Below are 24,150 nucleotides of genomic sequence, written 5' to 3'. Positions count from 1 at the left end.
AACATTGCTTCAGTTTGGCCAACTTCCAAGATAGGTGGCCAACTTATAGAAAGTAAGTAACGAATGTCTTATGGGAAAATGCAGGTTCAAGACGAACTAGGCCAAGATAAGCAGGTGGCCAAGTTGACAGGTTTCACTGTACGACTATCTGTTCTCATGGTTGAAAGTAGTGGCAATGTTTGTATCTGATAAGGATTAACCATTGTAACTGGTTTTGTAAGAGCTCGCTGAACTACTTTTTGAGAATATGAAACATGTTGTAATATTAGTAGAATAATGTTCCTTCCAATTGTCTTTATTTCTGGTATTTCAATTGCTGCGCTGAGGTGCCTTTCGTTGGGTCACAAGTTTTGAGTTGTTTAAAAAAATAAAAGTATGAAGATCATGGTTTAAAAATATTACTTAAGCATTGTGACCCTAGATGAGTGCTCAAAAGTGCTCAAACTAGCACTTGAATCATCTGAAAGAAGCACAATTAGGAGGAACATGGTTTGGAAGAATATTCTGCTAATAACCTCCATGTTTGGAAAGTTTGAATGGAGTGAGTGATAGTTTCTGCTAATTTATTCTTACAGTTCTAGAATTTATTGGCTAAGTAACCCTATGCAAAAGTGGGATATAGGCGAATATGACGGTGTGATAATAAATTTTACTGAAGTAACAACTTCTAACTCCGGCGAAGCACTCGCATTTATTAGTCGTATGTTTTGTGAATTAATATCTATATATTTCGAGGAAAATACTTCCATGTCCGCGGACAGTAACGATTTGCATATGTACACGAACTTTCATATTTCACTAGTGTCATTGCTAGTCCTTAAAGTGTCTTGTTAAATTTGAGAGAGAGAAAGAACTTACTAGAAACCTAAATCTACGGAATCCTATTCATTCGCCCATTGATTTGTCATCTCCATTAACCATGGACAGTATGGGGTAGGTACGATTCGATTTGTTTTAAGCAAGGATGATATTGATCCGTTGATCCTTCATTTTTTTTTTTTATTATTTTTTTTTTTCAGGTGCTTGTATGAGATCGAAAACTGCGTTTAACAAAGATGTGTTACAGTTTGCTCCATTTCTTCTGTTGCCGTCGACCTTTCCCCGGAAGGAATTTGAGAAAGCTGTTGCTATTCAACCAATATTGAATGAACTTATGCATAAGGTAGCACATAGCTACGAGTTTTTGTCGGAAAGTTTAAAAAGGTAAGCACTGGATGCATACATTATCTTATCCTTGATGTTGGTAACACGGCGTATAAAAACATGTTTATAATGTCTTTAATTACTTGGAATTTATTGAATTGATATTTTCATTCCTAATAAATGATTTAAAAATATCTCTGTGTTCAGTTCTATGTTTCTAAAAATGACTTGGAGGTTATAATTATATTAAATTTGGAGGTTATAATTCTATTAAAAACAACTGTTTCGAGAATCCTTACGAAGCTCTGCTTCACCTGTCGAAACTTTTTTTTTTTTTTTTTTTTTTTTTTGTAACATAAAGTTTATAAGGGTGATAACAGATATCAGTGATTAGTTAAATAATTTCTGAAGGAATAAATGAGTAAGTTTTAAGATTTGTTTGTAGTGTTGTTATATTATGGGCGCCCTGAGTGCAGATTATAAAATCAACCATTTCGCGAAAACTAACTAAAACTAGCTAAACTAACTCTCTGGCCTATGGAAGCCGGAGGTTCAATGCCGCGTTCACAAAAGCTCTCCATTAGCTTCTGTCCTTGGCCAACTGGATCCAGTTCCTACTTTGTATTCCTATTTCTGCAAGATCCATCCTATTATCCTCCATCTGCGCCTAGGTCTTCCTAATGGTCGTTTTCTGATTGGTCTTCCAGTGAAAACTTTGAATCCAGTTAACTAATCTAATTAGCTTTTTCGGTATTCCAAATTCTGTAAGAATGTTGCACAATTTTTCTCTCCCAACCGAGTCGTAAGCCTTCCTAAAATCAATAATTAATTGATTTATTATATTCCGAGGTATTTTTCGAATGGTAAGTATTTGGTCGATAGTTGATCGATTTAGTCTAAAACCGCACTGATAATCTCCAATAACTTAATTTGAGTATTGGGTCAATCTCGCTACTAGAATATTGTTGAGGATTTTATAGGATCTTGGCAGAAGACAAATGCCTCGATAATTACTACAATCAGTTTTGTCGCCTTTCTTAGAAATTGGAACAGTGATTGATTCTTTCCATGATAGGTGACTCTGTGCCCATACACCTTTGTCATTCGGAAGTTTGGTATTATTTTTGACTTAACAAATTGGTGCGAAGTCACTGTGAGCAGTGTTCTTTTAATATTATGGGATATGCATGCCAAGCTACTTATCCCATGAGAGCTTATGTGGTTCGGATCCCACGTTAAGTTGTATATCTCAGCTGTAAGTCTCATATAGCCTGAGCCCGCTGAAAGGGACGTTAGTCTCTGATCATCAATGACAAGTAAACTGCTTCTTTATTTACAAGATAGGAATCTATAATTTAACCTTCCCATTTTTTCTCCTTGTTTGTTTTAATGTTACCTGGAGATTCAGGAATAGGACCATGGTGTTCGAAATATGAAAAGTTTAGAAGTGAAAATTTTAAAGATTACAAGGCAAATTTGTGTATTTTTTATGTTTACGATTAAAGTAGGGTCTGCGTAAGTTAGCTTGGGAGTACCCTCTAATTGTCTGCATTTGGAGCAATTGAATCTATTTATTACTGTCTATGATTTAGATGTCTTCTGAGGAGCACTTACAAATTTCTAATTCTAATATATTTCCTGTATACTGTTAAAAAAATATTTAAGCGTGAAAGATAAAAGTTAACTTACACCACTCTCAGCGTGTGTAAGTATGTTTTTAGTAGTGCAATGCAAATTAGTCTTTAATCTCCGTATATGGTTTAATATTCCTATTTTATTTCCTTTGCAGTACAATAGAGGTGGACGATTTCACGGGAAGATTGTTTAGATTATACGAAACTATTCGGAAAGAAGGAGCAGCTCAGGTAAGTATGAATATCTTTTTATATGTGTATAATTTGGCTATGCATTTTATACATTTGCTTGAATCATACTGCTTGGCTTTCAGATATAAAGCACTTCTGTTGTAACCTGTTCACACGATTTAAGTGTGTTTTGTATTTATATTTGCAGAAATAACGTTCTATATTGATGTTAATACCTTCGTTTTATGATATTTGACGGTTGTTTTTGTTGGTTTTAGTGCTTGGTATATTTATACCTTGATTTTACTTTGTCACTTTTTTCTTTTTTGTGAAAATTGAGTTGTCGAATCTGTTTAAATGTAGACAAAAATAAATAAATAAATAATAAAGTATTTAACTATATCTCCTGCATATGTTAGCATAATCATTTAAAATTATTGAAAGAAATTTGACTGAAGGAAGAATTGGAAAGATTTTAACTTCATAAAGACTAATTATCCATACACATAGTATCTTTCTTTTAGAAAACATAGTTGTACGTTATGGTTATTCGACATGAAAGATCAGCACATGGCGGAACATTTTCTGCTTCCAAGAAAAACATTTGTGTATTGCAAGATTGTCATTTGGCAATCATTAGAGAAGACCCTTTGTCATTTATAAATTTGATAACACGAATTCTCGCATACCGTGTTTCCGTTCGTAATACTAGGCCATTGGAACTGCCCGGGCTATCCCACGGGAGAGAGTTGAATTACATTCGTCGTTGCACAGTAGAAGATTGAAGGAGTGTTGCGTGTTAATATTCAAGACGTCCTGTTTCTAGAGATTTTTCTCTTTTACATTCAATATTTGTTGCTTGTTTAACTAATGTAAGGAATAGAAATAGGAGCACAAATGTTAGAGAATAAGTAATATAATATATGATTGCAGGATCGCTTTAAAAAAAATCACAAGTAAATATTGTGGTTAACTCACCGACATGTAAGCTAAAGAAGCAGGTTCCCTCCCCGGCATAGTCGCACGCTTGCTCTTTAGAATTCAGCGTAGTTCGCCTATAGTAAAATTCAGGCATTGAGAAAATAGTTGATGCCTCCATTTCTCAAATATACGTATTTTTTTAATACTTTGTTTATTGCTCTTAGTTGTAAACAAAAATAAAATACTTTTAACTGTAAAATTCGGTGTCAGATACAAATTAGCTGTTATTTTTTTTTTTTTAAGTAAATTTAATTTTGATAAATGGAATTTTTGTAATGTAATTGTAAATAGTTCTATCTCCAGTGTTTCAGTGTGTGCTGCACTAATCACAGTTCGAAGTCAAAAATTAAACATTACAATAAATGAAGATCTTATCGAAGCTAGATGTTCGTTTGAAATGTTTTTCCACTACAAGTTTCTCAGTCTCACTAAGAGACGAATTGTGAATAGTTTCACTTTTGTCTCCTAAAACTAAGCACTGATAGGCACAACATGAGACGAGGTTCTCATAAACATCATACGAGTAGAAAGTTAGTATAATGCGCATCTTTTAATAAACGAAAAACAAAGAATCTGCCTACCAATTTGTACAATAATTAAAGTAATCGGGACTGTAATTTCGGTTTGTTAGCCTGCAACAATCTACCCGTCCTGTTCAGTAGTTGATTAGAATTCTACAGGCTTACTTCATTTCTTGCTAAATTATCATTATGGTATATGATGGGGCCGCAGTGACTCAGTGGTAGAGCGTTCACCTCTGATGCATGATCCCAGCTCTCGCCAAGTGGACTTTGTGCTGGACAAACACCGTGGGTGTGGGTTTTCTCGGGGTTTTCCAGTTTTCCTCCTCCTACTTTGCTAATTCCACCGTTGCATTCATTTCTCATCATCACCGTCTCCTTTAGCCTAGCCGGCGTATCCGTGGGACGTAAAACTGAAAGATTTCATTTTTTTTTTCATGGTATATGATGTGTGATCCTGAGTTTACAAAAATTTCGTTCCAAATATTTAAATCAGTTAAAAATAAAGGAAGGAAAAATAAAAATAGAGAAAGATTCAAAATAACTGTCAGAATGCAAGTGGAAAAGCCTGCACAAATTCCTTTATTGGTAAAATACATTACATTCTTAAATATGCCTTCCTCTTCGAGCACTGCAAATGGTCAAGAGACGGCATCAATGGATGTGGGGTTGATGTTAATAGAACGAATTAATTATGGAATCTGATAGTAGTTAAATTAAATTAAATTTAAAAAAAAAAATCACAATATAGGTAAGGAACCAGCAGTTGAGTAAGTTTGTAATTTATTCGGACATTGTAAACAAAAATCAATAATGAGCAGTCAAATACTTGGGCTTTAATACAAACTACATTACATGAACCTACCAAAGAAACACGTCTCTAATCAGCCTAAAGTCATGACTTCCCTCTTTTGCATCCACTTAGGAAAAGTAGTCCTCCACGGTGGTCTCGTGGGTAGCGGCTAGGCCTTTTGGTTCACGGTGGAAGAGCACAACAAAATTAATTTCACAATCGCTCGCTTTTATTAATCATCCTTCTCGTTTAGCCTAAAGAGTATAACCATAGGATAGGAAGTTAATCGAAAATGTCTCTTCTCACTTTGCGAAAGCAAGAGACGTATTTATTTAGCCAAATAATGCAAATAAGATGTAGGACTCAGACAGAACTTTGATTTCAGTACGGAACGCAGGCTTAAAATTAGTTATTTTTTGTACGAAAGCTTAGCGACTAAACAATATACAGGAAATCAGTACGAAAATGTGATTTGTATTTAAATAATGCAATGCCAGCAACGCTGAGTCGCATGGAAATGTATGTACGTACCTGGCGTAGAAGGTCGATATTTCATATTTTTCACAATGCTACTAAAGTTGATCAGAATTGCAGTTTAATCAGTGACAGTACTTCTTTATGGCCAAGTAGCTAATAAGCGTGCTCAATCTGTTCGGTCCAGGGCTCGATCGCCCGGGGTAGAGACAATAAACATAGGATATATGCATAGATATTATTTTGGATCCAACTTTAAGGAGTAGGTCCCGTCTCGTGTAGCATCGGTTGCATGAAAATGGATATTCAACTAAAGTCAATCACTAAAGAAATTACATTTAATGAACTTTCACTTTGTTATAATTCAGTAAGTCGTGCTAACTACTGCCAAATATTATTTGACTTTGCAAAATGTTTTAAAACTTCATAAACATTTAACAAATTACACTACAAATGAAGCAAGAATTGATACAGAATTGTGAATTTGGAACCTTTACGGATAACTATTGTTTTCAAAATTTTTAATTTGGGCTCGCGGTGACTCAGTGGTAGGGTGCTCGCCTTTTGTCGCAGGTTCCTTCGTTCGATATCAGCATCCACCAGATGAACTTTTATCATTACTTTTTCATTGAAATGCGTATCCTAAAAGAAAGGATTCAAATTATTTCCATAAAACCTATTCTTTTCGTGCGAAGAACGAGTATTTCAGCTAGACCTCTATATGTGTCAAGTCAGTAAAATTCAAAGAGTGCAAGATTCGTCACTTGTATGACCGAAAATCGAACCCAGGTTTCCGGTTTACCGTGCCGGTGCGTTAACTATTCTGCTTATTGTCTAACTATACACTTTTCCGTATCAGATAGGTACCCAAGCACAGAATCTGTTATACTTTATCAGGGAAATTAGGAAATTTTGGGGCGCACTATCCAGGGTTTTTTTTTTTTTTTTTTTTTTTTTTTTTTTTTTTTTTTTTAATACTTATAATGTAGTTATCGACAAGGCAGCCATCTATTTATTTCAGGTTATCGACGGCTGACTACAGAACCAAACGTGAGCGAGTGAGCATTGTTGCTACTCGTCAATGGCAACACATAAAGAGAAGACATGGGCACTTTTTGCTCCAAGCATGCATCAGAAAAAAGTACTAGGGTATCTCTTTATGCTGTTTTTCGAATAGAAAGCATAATCCATAGTTTTGACTATCAGCCAGTCAATGTTCCAATATAACAAAATTTCGCACGTGCTCCCGGAGCCATGTTAGCGTTATTGTTTTTATATATAGGAGTATAATTCTGATGGATTATATTGTAATATTGTGTATACCGTGTAAACATTCGACGACACTTACTACCAGGTAGCAAAGTTGTATAAGAGCTTTGTTTAGACTAGGCACTTAACCATAACAAGTTTTAGGCGGTATTTGAGAGACTAGCTGATGTTTTTCACTGAGTAACATTCTTGTGACAGACTTTTCCTTTTATAATGTTCTGTTCTTAATTTTAGGAATATTTCGCGAACAAGAGGACGCTATTAGCCAGGAAGGATGCCTATTTTAAACAAATTTTTCTTTCAGCTTTTGGGATTTTAATAGTTACAGCAATGTCTCGCCACCTACAAGAGGAAGATTATCAATGAGTATATTAGAATTAATATTTTTTTTTTAGAGGTACAAATATATATGTGGGTCTGATTAGTTGAGTGCGAGGAATTAGATACAGAAAGTTAATAATTATAACAAAATCTTACCTTGCTAGATTTTCCGAAAAAGTATACAACGCAAGTGATATATTTCGGGCATTATCAATGTCCATCTTAGTTGCTCAGCAATTTTATACTGAGGTTGGACAAATTTCCCGAATTATTTGGACTTGCGTTGTGTTTGTTCATAAAGGTTGACAAAATAAGATAATATATACCTCTTTTGCAGGGATGTTTTCTTTTATTTATTTTGTATTAAATTATGTTATTTATTGTATTTTGTGGTATAGTTAAGGTATGCTACTTTATTATTATTATTATTATTATTATTATTATTATTATTATTATTATTATTATTATTATTATTATTATTATTATTATTATTATAAAATATGAACCAATATATTTTTAAGTCACAGCGTAGATGATCATTCTTAGAAGCTATAAGTAGTGAATTATATTGAAAGTTCATCAGATGTAGGGTATTTTATACAACTAGGTTTGTTTTCAAGCTTAAAAGGTATTCTGTCCTCTTAAGATTCATTCAAAACTCTCAACAGTTGCCGAATTGTAATGAGATTGTCAGCATTGTCTAGACATAGGTAATAACCATGTACACTAACTTATCACTTCTGATTACAAACACCTTGAGACTTCCAACCTGTTGGTGCAAGTCCGGGTAAAATGGTGCATGGCACAGTGTCTCCCAGCCAAGTTGCTGAAGGGCCTCCCGGGTCCTCTTTGCCATATGTGGCTTGGCATTGTGCAGGAACAGCACACCCTTGCGATTCACCAATACCGGTTCTTACTGCAATGCACGGTGCACCCTTTGCAACTGCTGAGAATGGACGTTAGCAGTGGTGTCCGACCAGGTGGAAGGAGCTCGTGTAATGCACCACTTACCGACAATTCCACCATGCACCTTTCGTGGTTGCAGAGGTATCTTGGGGTATGAGAAACAGGGTCACATGGCGACAACCAATGTCTGGTACGCTTGAGAGTGTCTTAGAGGACCTGCTTTTCGTCAGCAGTGAGCAAGGGATCAGAGGTGACTCTGTTCAGGTGCCGAATGAGCAAGGATAAACGGCTCAGTCGTTGTTCCTTGTTGGCTGCCGACAATGTGTGAGGTATCCACTTGCTTAGCTTGTTCGACTATCCTATCCCATACAGGCTCAGTTTGGCCGTTTCAGCGGAAACATAGAACCTTTCTGCAAGTTCATTACACGTTAGACCACTGTCCTTCTGATGGCTGCTTTCAGGGCTTCGTCATCCAACACGTGTGGTCGGCTACTCCGAGGTTCATCCATAAACCCCACATCTCCCGAACGGAATTTCTAGAACCAATGCCCAGCGGTGCGTTCGTTCACGACATTCTCCCCAAATGACGTGGCATATGCGGCAGTTGACAGATCCACTTTAAAATCAAACAACAAACATACGCGAATAAGCTGCTTCGATACCTCCAATTTTCTTCCACATTGGACGAACTGTGACTTCTGTGTGTACACAACGTGTCTGTATTACTAAAGGTTGATGATCAGCGTCATTTCGTTTAGTCTGTGAACGCATGATTAATGGGACGTCACAAACGGCAAGAACTTCTTCGGTTTCCTTGTAGTAATGAGAACAAGCAGGAGGTAGAGCACTGAATGCAGACTCACAAGTGTTTGTATTTTATTCAGAACAATCAAAACTTTTCGGTTTCTTCTTATTAGCATGTATGTAGCAATTCATAATAGCGAAGTTGGAACCTCGATCAAGATTTTAGAAGCATATTCGCTAAGTTTATAAATTGTACTCTTTCTCTGAGTGATAAATGTGGTTCAAATCCCTCGTGATACTCTAATTCAATTTCGTACAGACTTGGATAACAAAAAGAAAAAGGTAAATTACAAACAAAGTAATACTTTCAAAACTTTTGGTAACTAAAATTGGACCGTCGTGTTATATTGTATAATAGAAATCAATCACTTGAAACTGTGGATGTTTTAGATATACATAGGTCGTCTGCAATAGTTCTAGTGCGGATGGCGTATATACATGCTTTGAATTTATTTCTACTGAATCTGAGTGGGGATGCCGTACATATATTTCTAGATATTTTATCTTTGCAATGTCGATACTGGATGTAGTAATAACAATGTTCAAATGGATTTAAAAAGAAAAGTTTTTCCTATTTTGAAACAAATTCTCCCCCCTCCCCCTCTCCAGATAAATAATTGAAAGGGAAAATCTCTTTTCAAAAGCGAATTAACACACAATTCAGAGATAATTGTTTTAAGAATTCTAATCTGTTGAGCTAATTCTGGAGAAACACTTGCAGAAATTGTTGTTATTTTTATGTAACTAAAGCATAAAGTAAACAACCAAATGGATTCACATGTTCTTATTCAAGGTTTTTATTGGTAATATTATTCTCTTAATCACGAAGTTATTGTGGTTATTTGGATCAATTGATGTAATTAAAGTACTATTTTAATAGTATTTGGTATGCATTCTTATCTAACTGCTTTGTGTATTGCATTGAACAATAACTCATGTGTTTTATTTTATATTAATGTATGTTTCTCAATGTCGATCAAGTGTGAATGAAAAGTTGTGTGAGTGTGTGTGTGCATGCAATTAAATAAATAAGAAGCAATGAGTAAGAGTAACCTTGGTCTTAAGCTTGGCTGTGTCTCCGTAGCCGCTGTCGCTGGGCATGATCCGCTCTGATATCATGCTGGAAACCGATGCACAAGCTGGGAGGTGTCGAGAGGTCTGCTGCTCTCACATCTCTCAATGTTCTCCATACTGCTGCTGGAAACAGGTCGAGATCAATACTATTGCATCAGGTTTCGGATGGATGGGTCCTGTGTCTGGGTTAATTCATAGGTACTTAGTGGTTATCCAATGCTTCTGGTAGTAGTGGTAATGGTAACAGCTTAAATTAGTAGCTAATAAGACGGAAGGAGGTGAATAATTCAAAGTATTCATTTTTTAATTGAAGTAAATGCTTTTGAATACTTATAGTTTATTTTGAAAAGATAAGTCATAGGGAGAAATATTTTTTGTTGTTCTTGTTGTTTCGTTTTCCTGATGCGAACATTTTCTCCTTATTTAAGCTATGAAAGTGTCTCTGTAACTAGAACATGCCGTTTTACCTGATCGTATTCGCCAAATGTTGCTCTTTCCCTTCCTATATTTTGGAAAGACCTTAAGAAACGTAAGAAAAGCATGTTGTTTCAATTTAAAACCTAATTATTGTATGAATAGGTAAAGGGGTGCAGCGACCTTTGACTGTGAAGATTCAAAGTAATTTTAGATAAATATCGAGAAATTATATAGACGAGTATTTTACAGTTACGTATTCATGTATGTTTGAAATTTGAAGAAATGTAGTCAAAATACATTCTGAATAGAAGTGTAGGAACAAGGGAATCCTTCCTCTTTCGTTTGTTACTGTGCCTGAGTTTTTGGCTGAGCTGGCTCAGTGGTAGTGTTCACTTCTGGGTCCTTGGTTCGATTCCAGCTCGCGTCAAATGAACTTTGTGTTGAACAAACACCGTGCGCGGGTTTTTTCTCGGGGTTCTCCCGTTTCTTTCCACTTTCTTTATTCCACCATTTCCTTGATTTCTCGTCATCACCGTCTCCTTTAGTCTAGCCGGCAAAACCGTGGGACGCAAAACTTCATTTCATTTTTACTTGAGTTCTACAACATTATAAGTTCTTGTGTGAATGAAATTTAGAGGTGGTTTCTAGAACGATTTATCAACCATATACTGTATATTGGTTTACGCACTTCTTTTTAATCTTATCGATTTTACGTAAAAATTCTCCTCTTTAAAATAGTTAATCCTTTGTTGTAATCTACCCCTTTCTGTCTTGCTTTCTATATATTCTCTTCTCCATGCACTTATCTCTTGTGTGGGTTTTCTCGGGTACTCCCGTTTCCTTCCACAATCGCATTCCACCAATTCTTCCATCATTCATTTGCCTTAGTCATCCGTCACCCTAACGGTCATAATCATGGAACGTTGAACTGAAAGAGTCATTTCATTTTCTTTTTCTCCGTACTCACATTTAGAAATTTTCCAATTGTTTTTTATCGCGCTTTCGTTATGTCTGCGGTTTTTCATCGTATAGCACAATATTTCGTATGAGAACTTTCATGGCTAGATGGTTAGTGTACTCGCGTTGGACGCGAGTTCTATTCCCAGTGGGAGGTCATGCGGTTCGAATTCCACGTTGAGCTCTAGGTCCTCACATCTTATCTTATATAGTCGCGGTCTAAATCGGACGCCAAACTCGAAATTAATCAACCAATACTTCGTATGTTACGCTTGATTTGTTCTTTCCGTAAAATGAATACAAAACATGCCTTTCTTCTTCCTAAAGGCTTCGTTGAGTTGATTTTGAGTTTAACGTCCCTTTTCAGCAGCGAGGCTATATGAGACGTGGACCTACTGATTAACGTGGAATCCGAATCACATGAGCTCCCGCCGGGAATCGAACCCGGGCCTCCCACGCCAAAGGCGCGTACGCTAACCGCTTAGCCACGGAGGAGCTCCCTGAAGGCTTCGTATACCCTTTACTTTTTATTGTACATCCATTTCAGATCTTCCCTAGCAATGGTACACTCATGTCCAAAATGATTGTCGCATGACTATAAATATGTTGTTGTAGGAATATAATTTGATAGCGAATTCGACCAGTAATTTTTATAATGTTAGTATGTGTATAATCGGCAAAGACATATATGTGCGAAATTTCAAGTCAAAAGAGCAGTAAATAAGAACAATAAAACGAAAATAAAAGTTTATTGTCCATTTAGCAACATTTTGTTTTACTCATTCTAATTTTCGTGTTTATGATTCTTTTCCTATGAAATTTACCACAGATATACCTTTCCCGATTATACACATAGTATCAGTATTAAAACGCTCTGCAAAATCAATATCAAATTATATTCTTACAAGAATACAATTATAGACATGCGACAACAATTTTGGACATGTGTGTACCTAAGTACCTACAATAATTGGGAGATCGCAGACTATAAAAGACGTTCCTATCACCATTGCTTTATATTACTATTTTTTTAAATGTTTATTTTCATTCTATGCAGCAATGGTTCCCAACTGGTGTACGGCTTAGTGTTGATTTTTTAACTTGTAACTTTTTCGCATTTGCATTTATCTTAATAAATACTTCATATTATCTAGGCTGCAATAATTAAAATGCTTTAAAAATCAGCTTCTACTGTATAGGTCTCTTTGGTTTATGTTGAAAGAATAGATGTCGTTTGTTTTTACACTTCCCTTTAGCTTATTCATGAAAAATCGAGGCGAAAATTTAGTAAGGTTTTATGCTTGGAACTTATTGTAACATTTTAATTCTGTGCTTAGACGTATGGATATTGGATTATTGAACTGGTTGGAAGGATTTTCATGAAATTATTCGCATCATGAACTTCTGAGAACTTGATTAAATATATACTTACCCTTTCCTTGGTTCTATTAATTGAAACAGTCTCGCTAAGGTATTTTATTCAAGTGGATCAGATTTTGGTTCGGCGCCAATATTCGAGATAATTGTACTTAGAAAAAGACAATCTGTGAGCAAGGCACATAACTTTTAAGATATGTGTAAGTTTCACCAACTAAGTAAACATTTGATGAAACTGTTTCACATCAGTGTTTTAATTAAATACTTCGTACTTTGCTCAAAGATTGTTTTTTTTTTTTTTTTTCCTATGTTGAATTCCTAAAGCAAGGCTAACATAAACCAGACGAAGATTATTGCATATTAACGTTAAGCAGCATGTCGTTACCAAAGTAAATTGTTATAAGTAATCGAACAAATTCGAATTGTATTTTTAGGGGGGCGCGGTGGCTCAGTGGTAGAGCGTTCACCTCCGGTGCTTGGGGTCCCTGGTTCGATCCCAGCTCGCACTGTGTGGACTTTATGGTGGACAAGCACAGTGCTCGTGGGTTTTCTCGGGGTTCTCCCGTTTCCTCCCACTTTCTTCATTCCACCATTTCTCATAATCACCGTCTCCTTTAGCCTAACCGGCATAACCGTGGGACGTAAAACTTAAAGATTTCATTTCATTTTCATTTTTGTGTTTTTAGTTCCTAGTGAAAGTAGAATTGTTACTTTATTTACGTAAAGCTACTGACAGTTCTAAATTCACATCAGTATAAAGAGTATATATAGGGTGTTTAAGAAAAGAATATCAGGATTTTAAGGCTTTTTGTAGTATTTATTACAGTTAACGTATAATTATAAATAATACCTCAAATGAAAGCAACTCAGACAATTTTTGCTACAAGTAGTCAATGTGAGCACCATTCGTCACACGGCATGCATCGAGTCGCTAAGCGAGAAGGGCATATAAACTTTCCACCGGGATATGGCACAAAACATATTCAGTTTCTGGGAGTCTCGTTGCAAATGTACCATCTTGTGGGGATTTGCTGACATTGAGTGTTCATATCGCCACTTAGGTGGAATGTTGATTCGTCACTGAAGACGACACGATCCAAAAAATCTTCATTGTCATGCAGTAACATTTCATTTGCAAAGTTGGCCCGTAAACCGTAGTCTGAAAGTTTTAGACCCTGTAGCAACTACAAATGATAAGGATGTAGTTCTAAACGTCTCCTTAAAATTCTCTACACAGACGGTTGCATTGTAACTACAAATTCAGTCTTTGCAACATATAAGCCTTCTGCTCACTAGTCGCATCTTTGCTACTAGCGCTTTCTAACAGAAAACAGAGAAAACAGTGCATGCACATGTGTGCGTACAAAACTGTTTGAGTTACTGTTTCAATTAATGTATTATTTGTAATTGTAAGTTAATTGTAATATATGCTACAAAGCCTTAAAATTCCGATATTCACTTTGAAACACCCTGTATATAGTCAAGAAAAAATCACTGAAGTATTAGAAGTAATATATTTTTGAAAAACTTAATAGTGTATGTGCTGTGCGGATAAGTTATAATCTTTGAATTAATATTGGATTTTTTGTTCAGTTTTGTTTATAAATATCTTTAAAAAAATACCTAATTATTCACTTCCTTTCACTTAATTAAATTCCTGTTTCAGATGTGAGCCATTAATACTAACAAGTAAATGCTAGATAATTATTACTTTTTAAATGTAATTAGTTGTTTATTGTTTCAAATGTTGTCTATTTATGTGGTGCAATTACTAACAAAACACTGTGTATGGCATAATAATTTTAGCAATAAATTTTATATTTTTAAATCTCATATAGGAAGGTAAATTTTGGATCTTACATCAAAGTTCATGGTAAAGTCGAAATTTCGGGGATGTTCTATGTATATGAATATTAATTCCATTATTTGTAACGGTTAGTTCGAATACAAAATATTGTATGAAGTTGCAAATTCCTTTGTTTGTTTTATTTAACATTTTCACTTACACAAAAATTTAACAAGTTCTCATTACAAGAATATAACAATTTGCAGTGTACGCTTGGTACTAGATTGCATTTTATTTCCTTACTATCGAATATATTTTTTTAAAAATCTACTGTACTTCATATTGTATTTCTCTCTAAGGTAATAATATTAAAAGAAAAAAGACAGCTCTGATGTAAAAACTAACGTTGATAGCACTGCGTCAAATCATGCTAATTTATGCCATATCTCGAGGATACTCTTACTTTAGTTGATACCTTCTAGGTGCAGTAGCAAAGTTCGAAATGCTGAATTTCAGTATCAGTTTGAACAATCGAAGAAATTACAGATAAATATAAGAAAAAATACGAAAAAAGGGAATGGGAGAAGACCTCAAAAGGAAAGAAGCTTACTCAATTAGTGAGACATCCATGCTGAAAGACGATAGATCAACGACACTTAGCAAAGTGCAAAGGCAGGAAAAAGTAGAGTATAAAAGAAAGTTAATTGAATTGATAAACCACCCGTTTTCATTGTTACATGTAGTATTAGGTTGTTGCGAATGATATGTCCGCTTTGACTTCTGGTGTAAAGCACACTTCAGCAACACAGCACGAATGGACTAAGATTACGCATCTAACGTCACAAACTCTGTACGCGTCCAGCAATCAAGCCGGAGTGTGTTGTTGAATAGGGTTGTATGTAAGTGCACTATGAAGAACACACAATTGAATTGAAACTGGGACATTCTGTCTGCACAGCAACCAGCTGAAACCATTTGGGCCAGAAATGGCAAATGAACGCACCATTCGTCGTTGGTTTGTTAAATTTCATTCCGCTGACACGACAATGCAAAATGAGCGCCGTAAGCACTAACCAACGTCATATTCGGATGAGGTCGTTAGAAATACAGTAGAAGCAGACACTCGGAAAGTGTTCGTGCTGCCATTGTAGGCGAATTAGATATTCACCGTGCCACCTGTCATTCGGCAGCTCTGTTCAATCGGTAAGGTGACAAAGTTAAACTCATGGGTTGACACCAGCCAACAAGAATCACCATCTGGAAGTGTGCGTTCTGAGTGTAAGGAACGACCGGAAAATTTTTCTGCAAATGATTGTCAGTGATGAAAAAGGGATCCGCTACGACAATGGTAAACGAACGGACAATGGTTGGATCTTGATCAAGGTTCAGAACTGTTTTCGAAACCTCTAGATGTGGCTGGTATGGTGACCTATGGTAGGGTTGATTTATGATTTCTTTCTCCTTCAAAACTCTCGCTGCAAATTGTTGGGAGTGCTGAAATCGATGAAATGCATCAGAATTTTGCCTACAAGCATCTAGAAATGTTGTCCTTATCTTAAACGACAATGCATGCCCAAATGTCGTTCGCAGACACATTCAATGAGTTGCAGTACAAAATCCTTAACCATCCACCATGTTCTTTTAACGTTTCTCTCACTGACTACCATTTCTTCCGACATCTTTTCTTGGGAGGAATCACCTTCTCTGATAATTGGGTAGCGAAACGCATAGTTGAACAAGTTGTTCGTATCGCGGACTCCATACTTCCGCCGTATTCTTCTGGCGTGTTTCCCAACGAATACCGTCTCTTCCGGCATCTCAACCACTTCTTGGGAGAAAAGACCTTCCCTAATAATGGGATAGTGAAACGCGCGGTTAAATAACTTCTTCGCATCGCAGATTCCAGTCTTCTTCAGTGGTTGGTTGGGTGGTGGCGGAAGTGTATATCTGCAGACGGCGACTCTTTTGATTAAGTGGGTATGATAGTTTCCATTTCTTTTATTTCGTTAAAAATGACCCACTTGTGGGAGACATTTCATTCGCACCAGACCGATAGCCCTCGTTGAAGTATCGAATGTGAAATATTGTTGGGGTCATATGCAGTTCCTAGGATTTTGAATGAAGCAATTATATGATTGGTGGCGATGTATAGGTAATGAGGTATAGGATTGTGGACTGCCAGGTGTTTTATCTCAGTGTGACTGAGCCGGTGTATGGGGTCATACTTTTAAGATGGCCGCTGGCGCCGATATGGATGTCTTTTTAGCGCTATACAAGATAAGATTCTCAACCGATTTTCATGGGAGGTAGCTCAAGGCTGTTGCATGTGCCTTTTGCATAGATATTTGCTAAATAAATAGATTTACTACTTCAAAAATTAAGAAAATATCCAAATTGAGGTAAAATTAAATCGCTTTTTCGAACTTAAATGGGCACAGCGACTAAACTAGCGAATGGGTGTTAATAAGTGTCTCATTTTTCTCTATGGCTGTTATTTATACATATTGCATAGATATTTGCCAAATAGATAATTCTGTTTATTTACAAATTTAATAAAAGGTCGGCAAAATTGATGTAAAATTGAGTCGTGTTGAAAGATATGCAGTCAAATATCCACAATGAAAATGGTGTGAGGTATAAAATGTTAAAGAAAAAAAAAAGTTAAATTAAACAAAAGTTTCCGATTATAGGATAATTTATTTTCGTATTGTAGTGGACCACTTCCTTATTACCGTTAAAAAGATACGCATCCTAATTAAGCAAAAATGAAAGTTAGTAAATATGTTGGGTTGCAAAAACAAAACAAATGGTACTTCAAATACATAAACAAACCCTTTGTATTATTACTCAGTTGTTTAGAAAGGAATCTAACAATAGAAATTCGACTTGTGAGCCACCATCTGAGTTCGAAAGCTGCACTTTATCTTCATTTTCACTGTTACATTGTTCTTCCTCTGCTCCACATTTACACAGGTCTGTAGATCTAAGTGATTGAGCATGGCATTTGTAATTGACAGCACATCGTCTTTTGTCACAAGCGCAACGTACCAATTTTAAAATAGCTTTTGGAGCGCATGGTACATGACTCATGATAAGAAAAATACTAATTTCCCCTCTTTTCCTATCAAAACCTAGATGGTCAGGGATATCCGGGTGTGGAAGATTAACCTGTCGCCACTCTATTACTTGGAAGTGAGCTCTTAAAATGTGTTGGTGTAAAACTGGCCTTGTTGGCGGCAAATTTTCACTCTAAAAGTCTTTTTCGGTAAACCGCCACCACCGGAGCTTATCAATGTCTGAAAATTGTTTATCTTATAAATTGCACGCGACAAATGAACCTTTCTATCAATTTTTCATCTTTCAAGATGTAAAACTTTGGGAGCAGCCTAATTTATCAAATGCTTCAAAAACATTTTCTTCAGAAGATTCAAAAACGTTCCGGAAAGATTGTTTTCCTCTGTCCTTGTCCTTGAAACAACCTATTTTGTCAAACCCAAACAGAGAATGAAGTCCTAACAATGCCTTAACTTGCTTGGGATTTAGGCGAGATGATTAAGTTCTATTGATCTCCTATTAACTCCAGTTGCGTTCAGAAACACATTGTCTGGTGGAAGCAACTATAACCACCGCAATACCAAAACCAAGCACGTCTGTACATGTAAATAGTGTAAAATAATTTTTGTATCAGCTTCCTCGTGACTACTTGCAAGTTGTGTAACATCATTTTCGCTCGAAGACTTTACCTCGTTCCTCCAACTAACAACTAAATTTTGGTTTATTTTCTGTGCATACAATAATACTTTATAAGCGAGGTAAACCGTCAGCTAATCCGTAGTCCTGTGATGAGACAGTAAAGATATCAAGGCTGTTTTGCTTATATCTCTGGAGTATGTGATTTTATATTGTTTGACTAGTCTTTTTTTTTTTTTTTTTCTCTCATTAAGTTCCTCAGGAATGTTCGACGCACGTGTAATACACTAAATGAGTTTAATCATATTTCGTTAGATACTAATTCATCTTGATGAACTCAATTGAAAGGTCTCAGCACATTTTTACATTTGAATCTTTTTGCATACATTGTACCTCTGCCATGCCATCAATGACTGCTGCAGAGTATTGTGTGGTAGTGGTTTGTTTTGAGGGAGCCGCTGGTTCATTGTATGTAGTTGAAACTTGTTGATTTGTATTGTGAGATTGACGATATAAGGCGTTCAAGGATTTTTATCAAAGGAAGGTAAAGTAATTGTTCCGTCTAAATTAAACATTGATTGGGGAACAGCTGAAACCTCATAATCACTTCTAGAGTTTGATGTAGGGTCTATTCCTCGAAATTATTAGTAACGTAGTGAACAGAGAACGATCTGCCCTTACCTGCAATATCGTCAATACAACTTTTCGGACTTCACTACATAAATGAAGATTTGCTTTTTTTATTGGTGCAATCATTTTTTGTTTGAAAACGTTGTACATCTGAAGCCCTTTTTCAGACGTACTTATTGTATCGTTCTGGATTAATCCTGGAAAAATATTAATTGTTGAGCTTTGTTGAGCTATTAATTAGTTCTTTTCTTTTAAAATTTACGGGATTTGTCACTGTCAATAGTCATACATTTTTTGAGCACCTTTCTGTTGGCGAGACGCTCTGAATGCTATAAGATGGTGTTTTGACCTGCTTTCATCCTTCATAACCAACATTTCTTTAGCTTCTGTGGATATCCTAGAAAGTTAAGGAGAAGCTAAGAAAAAACGTGTTAGAGTCGCTTTTCGTTTAGTGATGTTCACACCTTAGTGTACTTTCTTTGTTCTAGTTCCTTGTTCAAGAGCTTCATCTGTTCTAAAGAACAAAACAGCATTTTGTCTTGTTAAAAACCCAATTTTAGTTGCTAGTTGGAGGAACGAGGCAAAGTCTTTGGCTAGAAATGATGTTACAAACTTGCAGGTAGTCACGAGGAAGCTGATACAAAAATTATTTTACGCCATTTACATATATCGGCCCGTAGTTCTACCCTCCACACTCTTCAACAGATACAGACGTGCATGGTTTTGGTATTGTGGTGGTTACAGTTGCTTCCACCAGACAATGTGTTTCTGAACGGAACTGGAGTTAATAGGAGATCAATAGAACTTAATCGTCTCGCCTAAATCCCAAGCAAGTTAAGGCATTGTTAGGACTTCATTCCCTGTTTGGGTGTGACAAAGTAGGTTGTTTCAAGGATAAGGACAGAGGAAAACAATCTTTCTGGAACGTTTTTGAATCTTCTGAAGAAAATGTTCTTGAAGCATTTGATAAATTAGGCTGCTCCCAAAGTTTTACATCTTAAGATGAAAAATTGATAGAAAGGTTCATGATTTTTTAACATTTTATACCTCACACCATTTTCATTGTCGATATTTGACTGCATGTCTTTCAAGATGACTCAATTTTACATAAATTTTGACGACCTTTTATTAAATTTGTAAATGAATAAAATTATCTATTTGGCAAATATCTATGCAATATGTATAAATAACAGCCATGAAGAAAAATGACACTTATTAACACCCATTCGCTAGTTTAGTCGGTGTGCCCATTTAAGTTCGAAAAAGCGATTTAATTTTACCTCAATTTGGATAGTTTTCTTAATGTTTGAAGTAGTAAATCTATGTATTTAGCAAATATCTATGCAAAAGTCACATGCAGCAGCCAGAAGAAATAAAAAATGAGCCACCTCCCATGAAAATCAGTTGAGAACCTTAGCTTGTATATAAAACGGTTGAACTTTTCCTTCCGGGTTCCGGCACCAATATAAAACGGTTCACTTCAAATTTATTGAGCCATTAAAAATGCAAACTCCGCTGAATAAATCCATCTATTTATTTTTTGTTGTCCTGACAACGACATTCCAAAATCCTATTATTTAAAACATATAAAACATATGAATATCTCTTTTATATCGATATTATAATTAACATTTCGTTTTCTTTTTCTTCGAATTACATAATCAGTCTAGTACATATTTTAAAATATCTTACGCCCTAAAATTACAATAAAATAAGGATTTACACAGTAGTAAAATATACAACGTACTGTTGTATGTATAGCGCTAAAAGGACATCCATATCGGCGCCAGCGGCCATCTTAAAAGTATGACGTCATACACCGGCTCCGCCACACTTTGAGACAAAACACCCGGTAGTACCCGGTTCTATACCTCATTACTTATCCATCGCCACCAATCAAATAATTTCTTCATTCAAAATCCCACAGACTTCGCTATATTTCGAAATGCCCCTACACTAGTGTGTAGTAACCTTCTTTCCATGTAATGATTAAATCCCGAGAAAATGCTTTACAGTACTTGTACCAGATATGTTCTATTTCGTGTTTTTCTCAATTACAATAGATATACCTCTCGAGTTATTTGGATTAATTCGACACCATGAAACCAGAATAGATGTTCGGTCAATCATGATTGTCACATGAACGTACATTATGCAGAATCGTGAACACCAGGACACTATCGGTGCGCTTTAGTTTAAAGAAAGCTAGTCTCCTTTGTTCTAGTGAAACATATAGGACTTAAATACATTAATTTCGTAGAAAAAAAATACTGTGTGTTCTAGTACTGAAGTTTATCCTGTAATTATACACTTGTTGAAAGACAAAATGATCCGTAAATCTTCTCATAATGATAGTTGTAATCTCAAACTATAACTACGATTATTATTAATATTCGAAATAAATTGTCTAATTCGCTTTTGTTTACGAATGTTGCAAAATCTTCCTTTGCTTGTTGTGCAATGCATGGCTTTGCTTGAAAATACATGATTGCATCAATCTTGAATGGTTGCTTTGAAACGCATGAAGATTTTTTCAAGGCTTGAGTAAGTGGTTGCTGCTTTTTAACGTTTTAGTTTTACAGTATGTCAGAGCGATAAGTGAATACCTGCTTTGTATGTAGATAAAGATTTTTCTCAGGTTCAACTTGCAGATATTTGAAACTTAGAACATTATATAATAACATTTTGTATGTTTACCTCATGATAGTTGAAATTCCCAGAACTGACAATTGTGACCTGTGTTCAATCACTGCTGACGGCATAGTAGAATGTTCAGCTTTCATCCAGTATCGAAAGATATATGGAGAAATTTCTTAAATTCGAGCAGTGGCTTCGAAAACCGAAAGCGACAATAAGAGCTAGTAGGGTGATTGCACATCATCCAACTTAATTATCCGTAAAATTAAGGCTTCTTGTGGGCTCATGGAGTATCATGGAGCACGTAATATTAAAGTGGTATTATCAATATTAAAAAAAAAAAAAAAAGTTTCTAAAATAAGTAAATCTGATACATATTAAAATGCAATACTGGTATATATTAAAATGCGAAAGTTTGATTAAATTTCATCGTTTATTAGTAATATTTTGAACAATCAAATGAAATTCAGGTTACACATATTCAAAATAATGAAAACACAAGCGCAAAGTCGTAGGTTAATTGAGGGGCTGTGGTGGCTCAGTGGTAGAGCGTTTATCTCTTTGATCCCAGCTTGCACGAGGTGGAGTGTGTATGAGTTTTTCTCGGAATTCTCCCGTTTTCCCCCACGTTCTTCTTTGCACCATTTCATTCATTTCTTATTATTATCATCTCATTTACCCTACAATCCGTGGAACGTAAAAGAAAGATTTAATTTCATTTTTCATTTCGTAGGCTAGTTGAATATTAAATTATACTATGAACCCATTGCATTGTCAATTGATAAGTAATAGGCAGACAAATTGTATATTGTGTGTGGTGTGTGTATGTGCGTGTCTCTTAAGATTATTTTCGTATTATATCTATAAAAACAGAAATAGGCTGATGATATGTTTTTTTAAACAAGATATATTATTTACTTTCTTACTAACGTATGTTCTGCAGACTTTTGCAATGCTATACGAACTAATAATAGCTTTCATGGTACCTGTCTGGCAGGATCCAGAGCGAGGACATTTTTTAAGTTGGAGGAGAAAATTTAATGATATTCTGAACTTTGACTAATATATATGTATAAACAAATTATGATGCTTGTGCAATAGGCAAGAGATAGAAGTGAGCTCGGGTTTTGCTCAAACTCCTAATATGGTGGCTTTCACTACATCAGTAGCCACTATAATATTGTGTAATTGATAGTGTGCAAAATTTATTCTTAGGAAATAAATAGTTATAGGTTTAACCAGATTTCCAAAATGTGCAACAGTTGTAATTAGTGTGAAAATATCATTTCAAATATTTCTATATCTTTTTTAACAATATATTTTGAAGTAATATGTGTTGTACTGTTCAGTTTTTAAACATAGCATTATAACAAATTATAACACTCATTCTCACTATGTTTTATGCTGTGTTGTGTGCATATGAAATTAAAAGTATTAAGATCTAGTGATTGTATTACTGACTGTGCAAATGTTGCTTTTTTTAAGTGCACGTATAAATATTCTGCACTACATCTTTTTATCTACATATCATTGTGTATGTAGTAATAATTGTGCTGGGTGGAGGCCTATTATAGTTTTCATGTAATTTATTTGTATATATATGCATATAAACATTTTGAAAGAGTTTCAGGACTAATTCACCAGGGAAGCTGAAGGTCTTTTGAACGTTCTCTTCTTTGTAGGGTTTTTATTTGCTATTTTCCTTTAGATTATAGAATCTTAGTGCAGGTTCATGAATCACATGTAATTTTTTTTTCTACCTTGTTTCAGCCTTACAGTCTTGGTATGTTCCGATCAGATTATCTTCTTGATTGCATTTCCAGTTCCTTATATCAAGTTGAAATAAACACAATAGCATCTAGTTTCGGGGCCCTTACTGTACTAGTAGGGCAGTATCATAGGTAGGAAATGTTTCAGAATTTGGGGTCACGATATCAGTGCCTATATTTTCACAATGATAACCTGAAATTATCATGTCATGAAGCTATTTACCAGTCAAAATTATATTTCCACATTGCTGCTCAGAATGTGGAATCAACAAGGTGTAAAAGCCGTAAAATATATATAGAAATTATACTTAAATGACGTAAGTTTTTCGTGAATGCTAATTAATTTTGCTTCGAGCAATATTTAGAAATATTTATATAGTTTATTTTTTCGTCGAGGACTTTCCAATACTTTGATTGGGCATCTATGTTTTCCTTCTGTAAGATTATTCTTCAGGGTGTCTATCGGTCACAAAAGTCATGAAATTAGAAAACGGTCATGAAAGTCACGAAAAAGTCACGAAATTTAGTTTTTGGGTCACGATTTTTTTTTAACTGTACAAATGTAAGTACAGATAGGAAAATTTGTTCTATAAAACGTCAAAATTCACCACCAAAAATGTCTATGGTCGGCTTTAGACGCTACCAAATCGCAAGCAAAGTACGTTTCTATCGCATGGATGAAAATTCGACCTAATTCGCACCCAAATTCGCTCTTGAAAATGTTAGGAAATTCTGTGATTTGGTAAAGAAAAGGTCACGAAAAAGTCACGAAATTTCATTTTGGAATTTTAGTAGA

General features: G+C 35.3%; 1 protein-coding gene across 3 annotated transcripts in view; it reads left to right on the top strand.

Annotated features, from left to right (window-relative positions):
• Nucleotides 1-24,150, top strand: part of LOC145670469 (glutathione synthetase-like) — a 61,360-nt gene that overhangs the window by 4,885 nt on the left and 32,325 nt on the right. For 2 of the 3 annotated variants that reach the window (XM_081739186.1, XM_081739194.1), the window contains exons 3-5: nucleotides 1,020-1,203; nucleotides 2,933-3,008; nucleotides 10,102-10,289. In XM_081739186.1, coding sequence (XP_081595312.1) covers nucleotides 1,020-1,203; nucleotides 2,933-3,008; nucleotides 10,102-10,289 — 448 coding nt within the window. Of the gene's footprint in view, nucleotides 1-1,019; nucleotides 1,204-2,932; nucleotides 3,009-10,101; nucleotides 10,290-23,355; nucleotides 23,487-24,150 lie in introns of all 3 variants that reach the window. The other variant, XM_081739201.1, reaches the window with a different exon arrangement.

This window comes from Thermobia domestica, chromosome 2 (assembly GCF_964235325.1).
Source record: "Thermobia domestica chromosome 2, izTheDome1.hap1.1, whole genome shotgun sequence".
Taxonomy (NCBI): domain Eukaryota; kingdom Metazoa; phylum Arthropoda; class Insecta; order Zygentoma; family Lepismatidae; genus Thermobia; species Thermobia domestica.
Note: the sequence above shows the minus strand (reverse complement) of the source record. Positions and strands in the feature narration are given on the sequence as shown.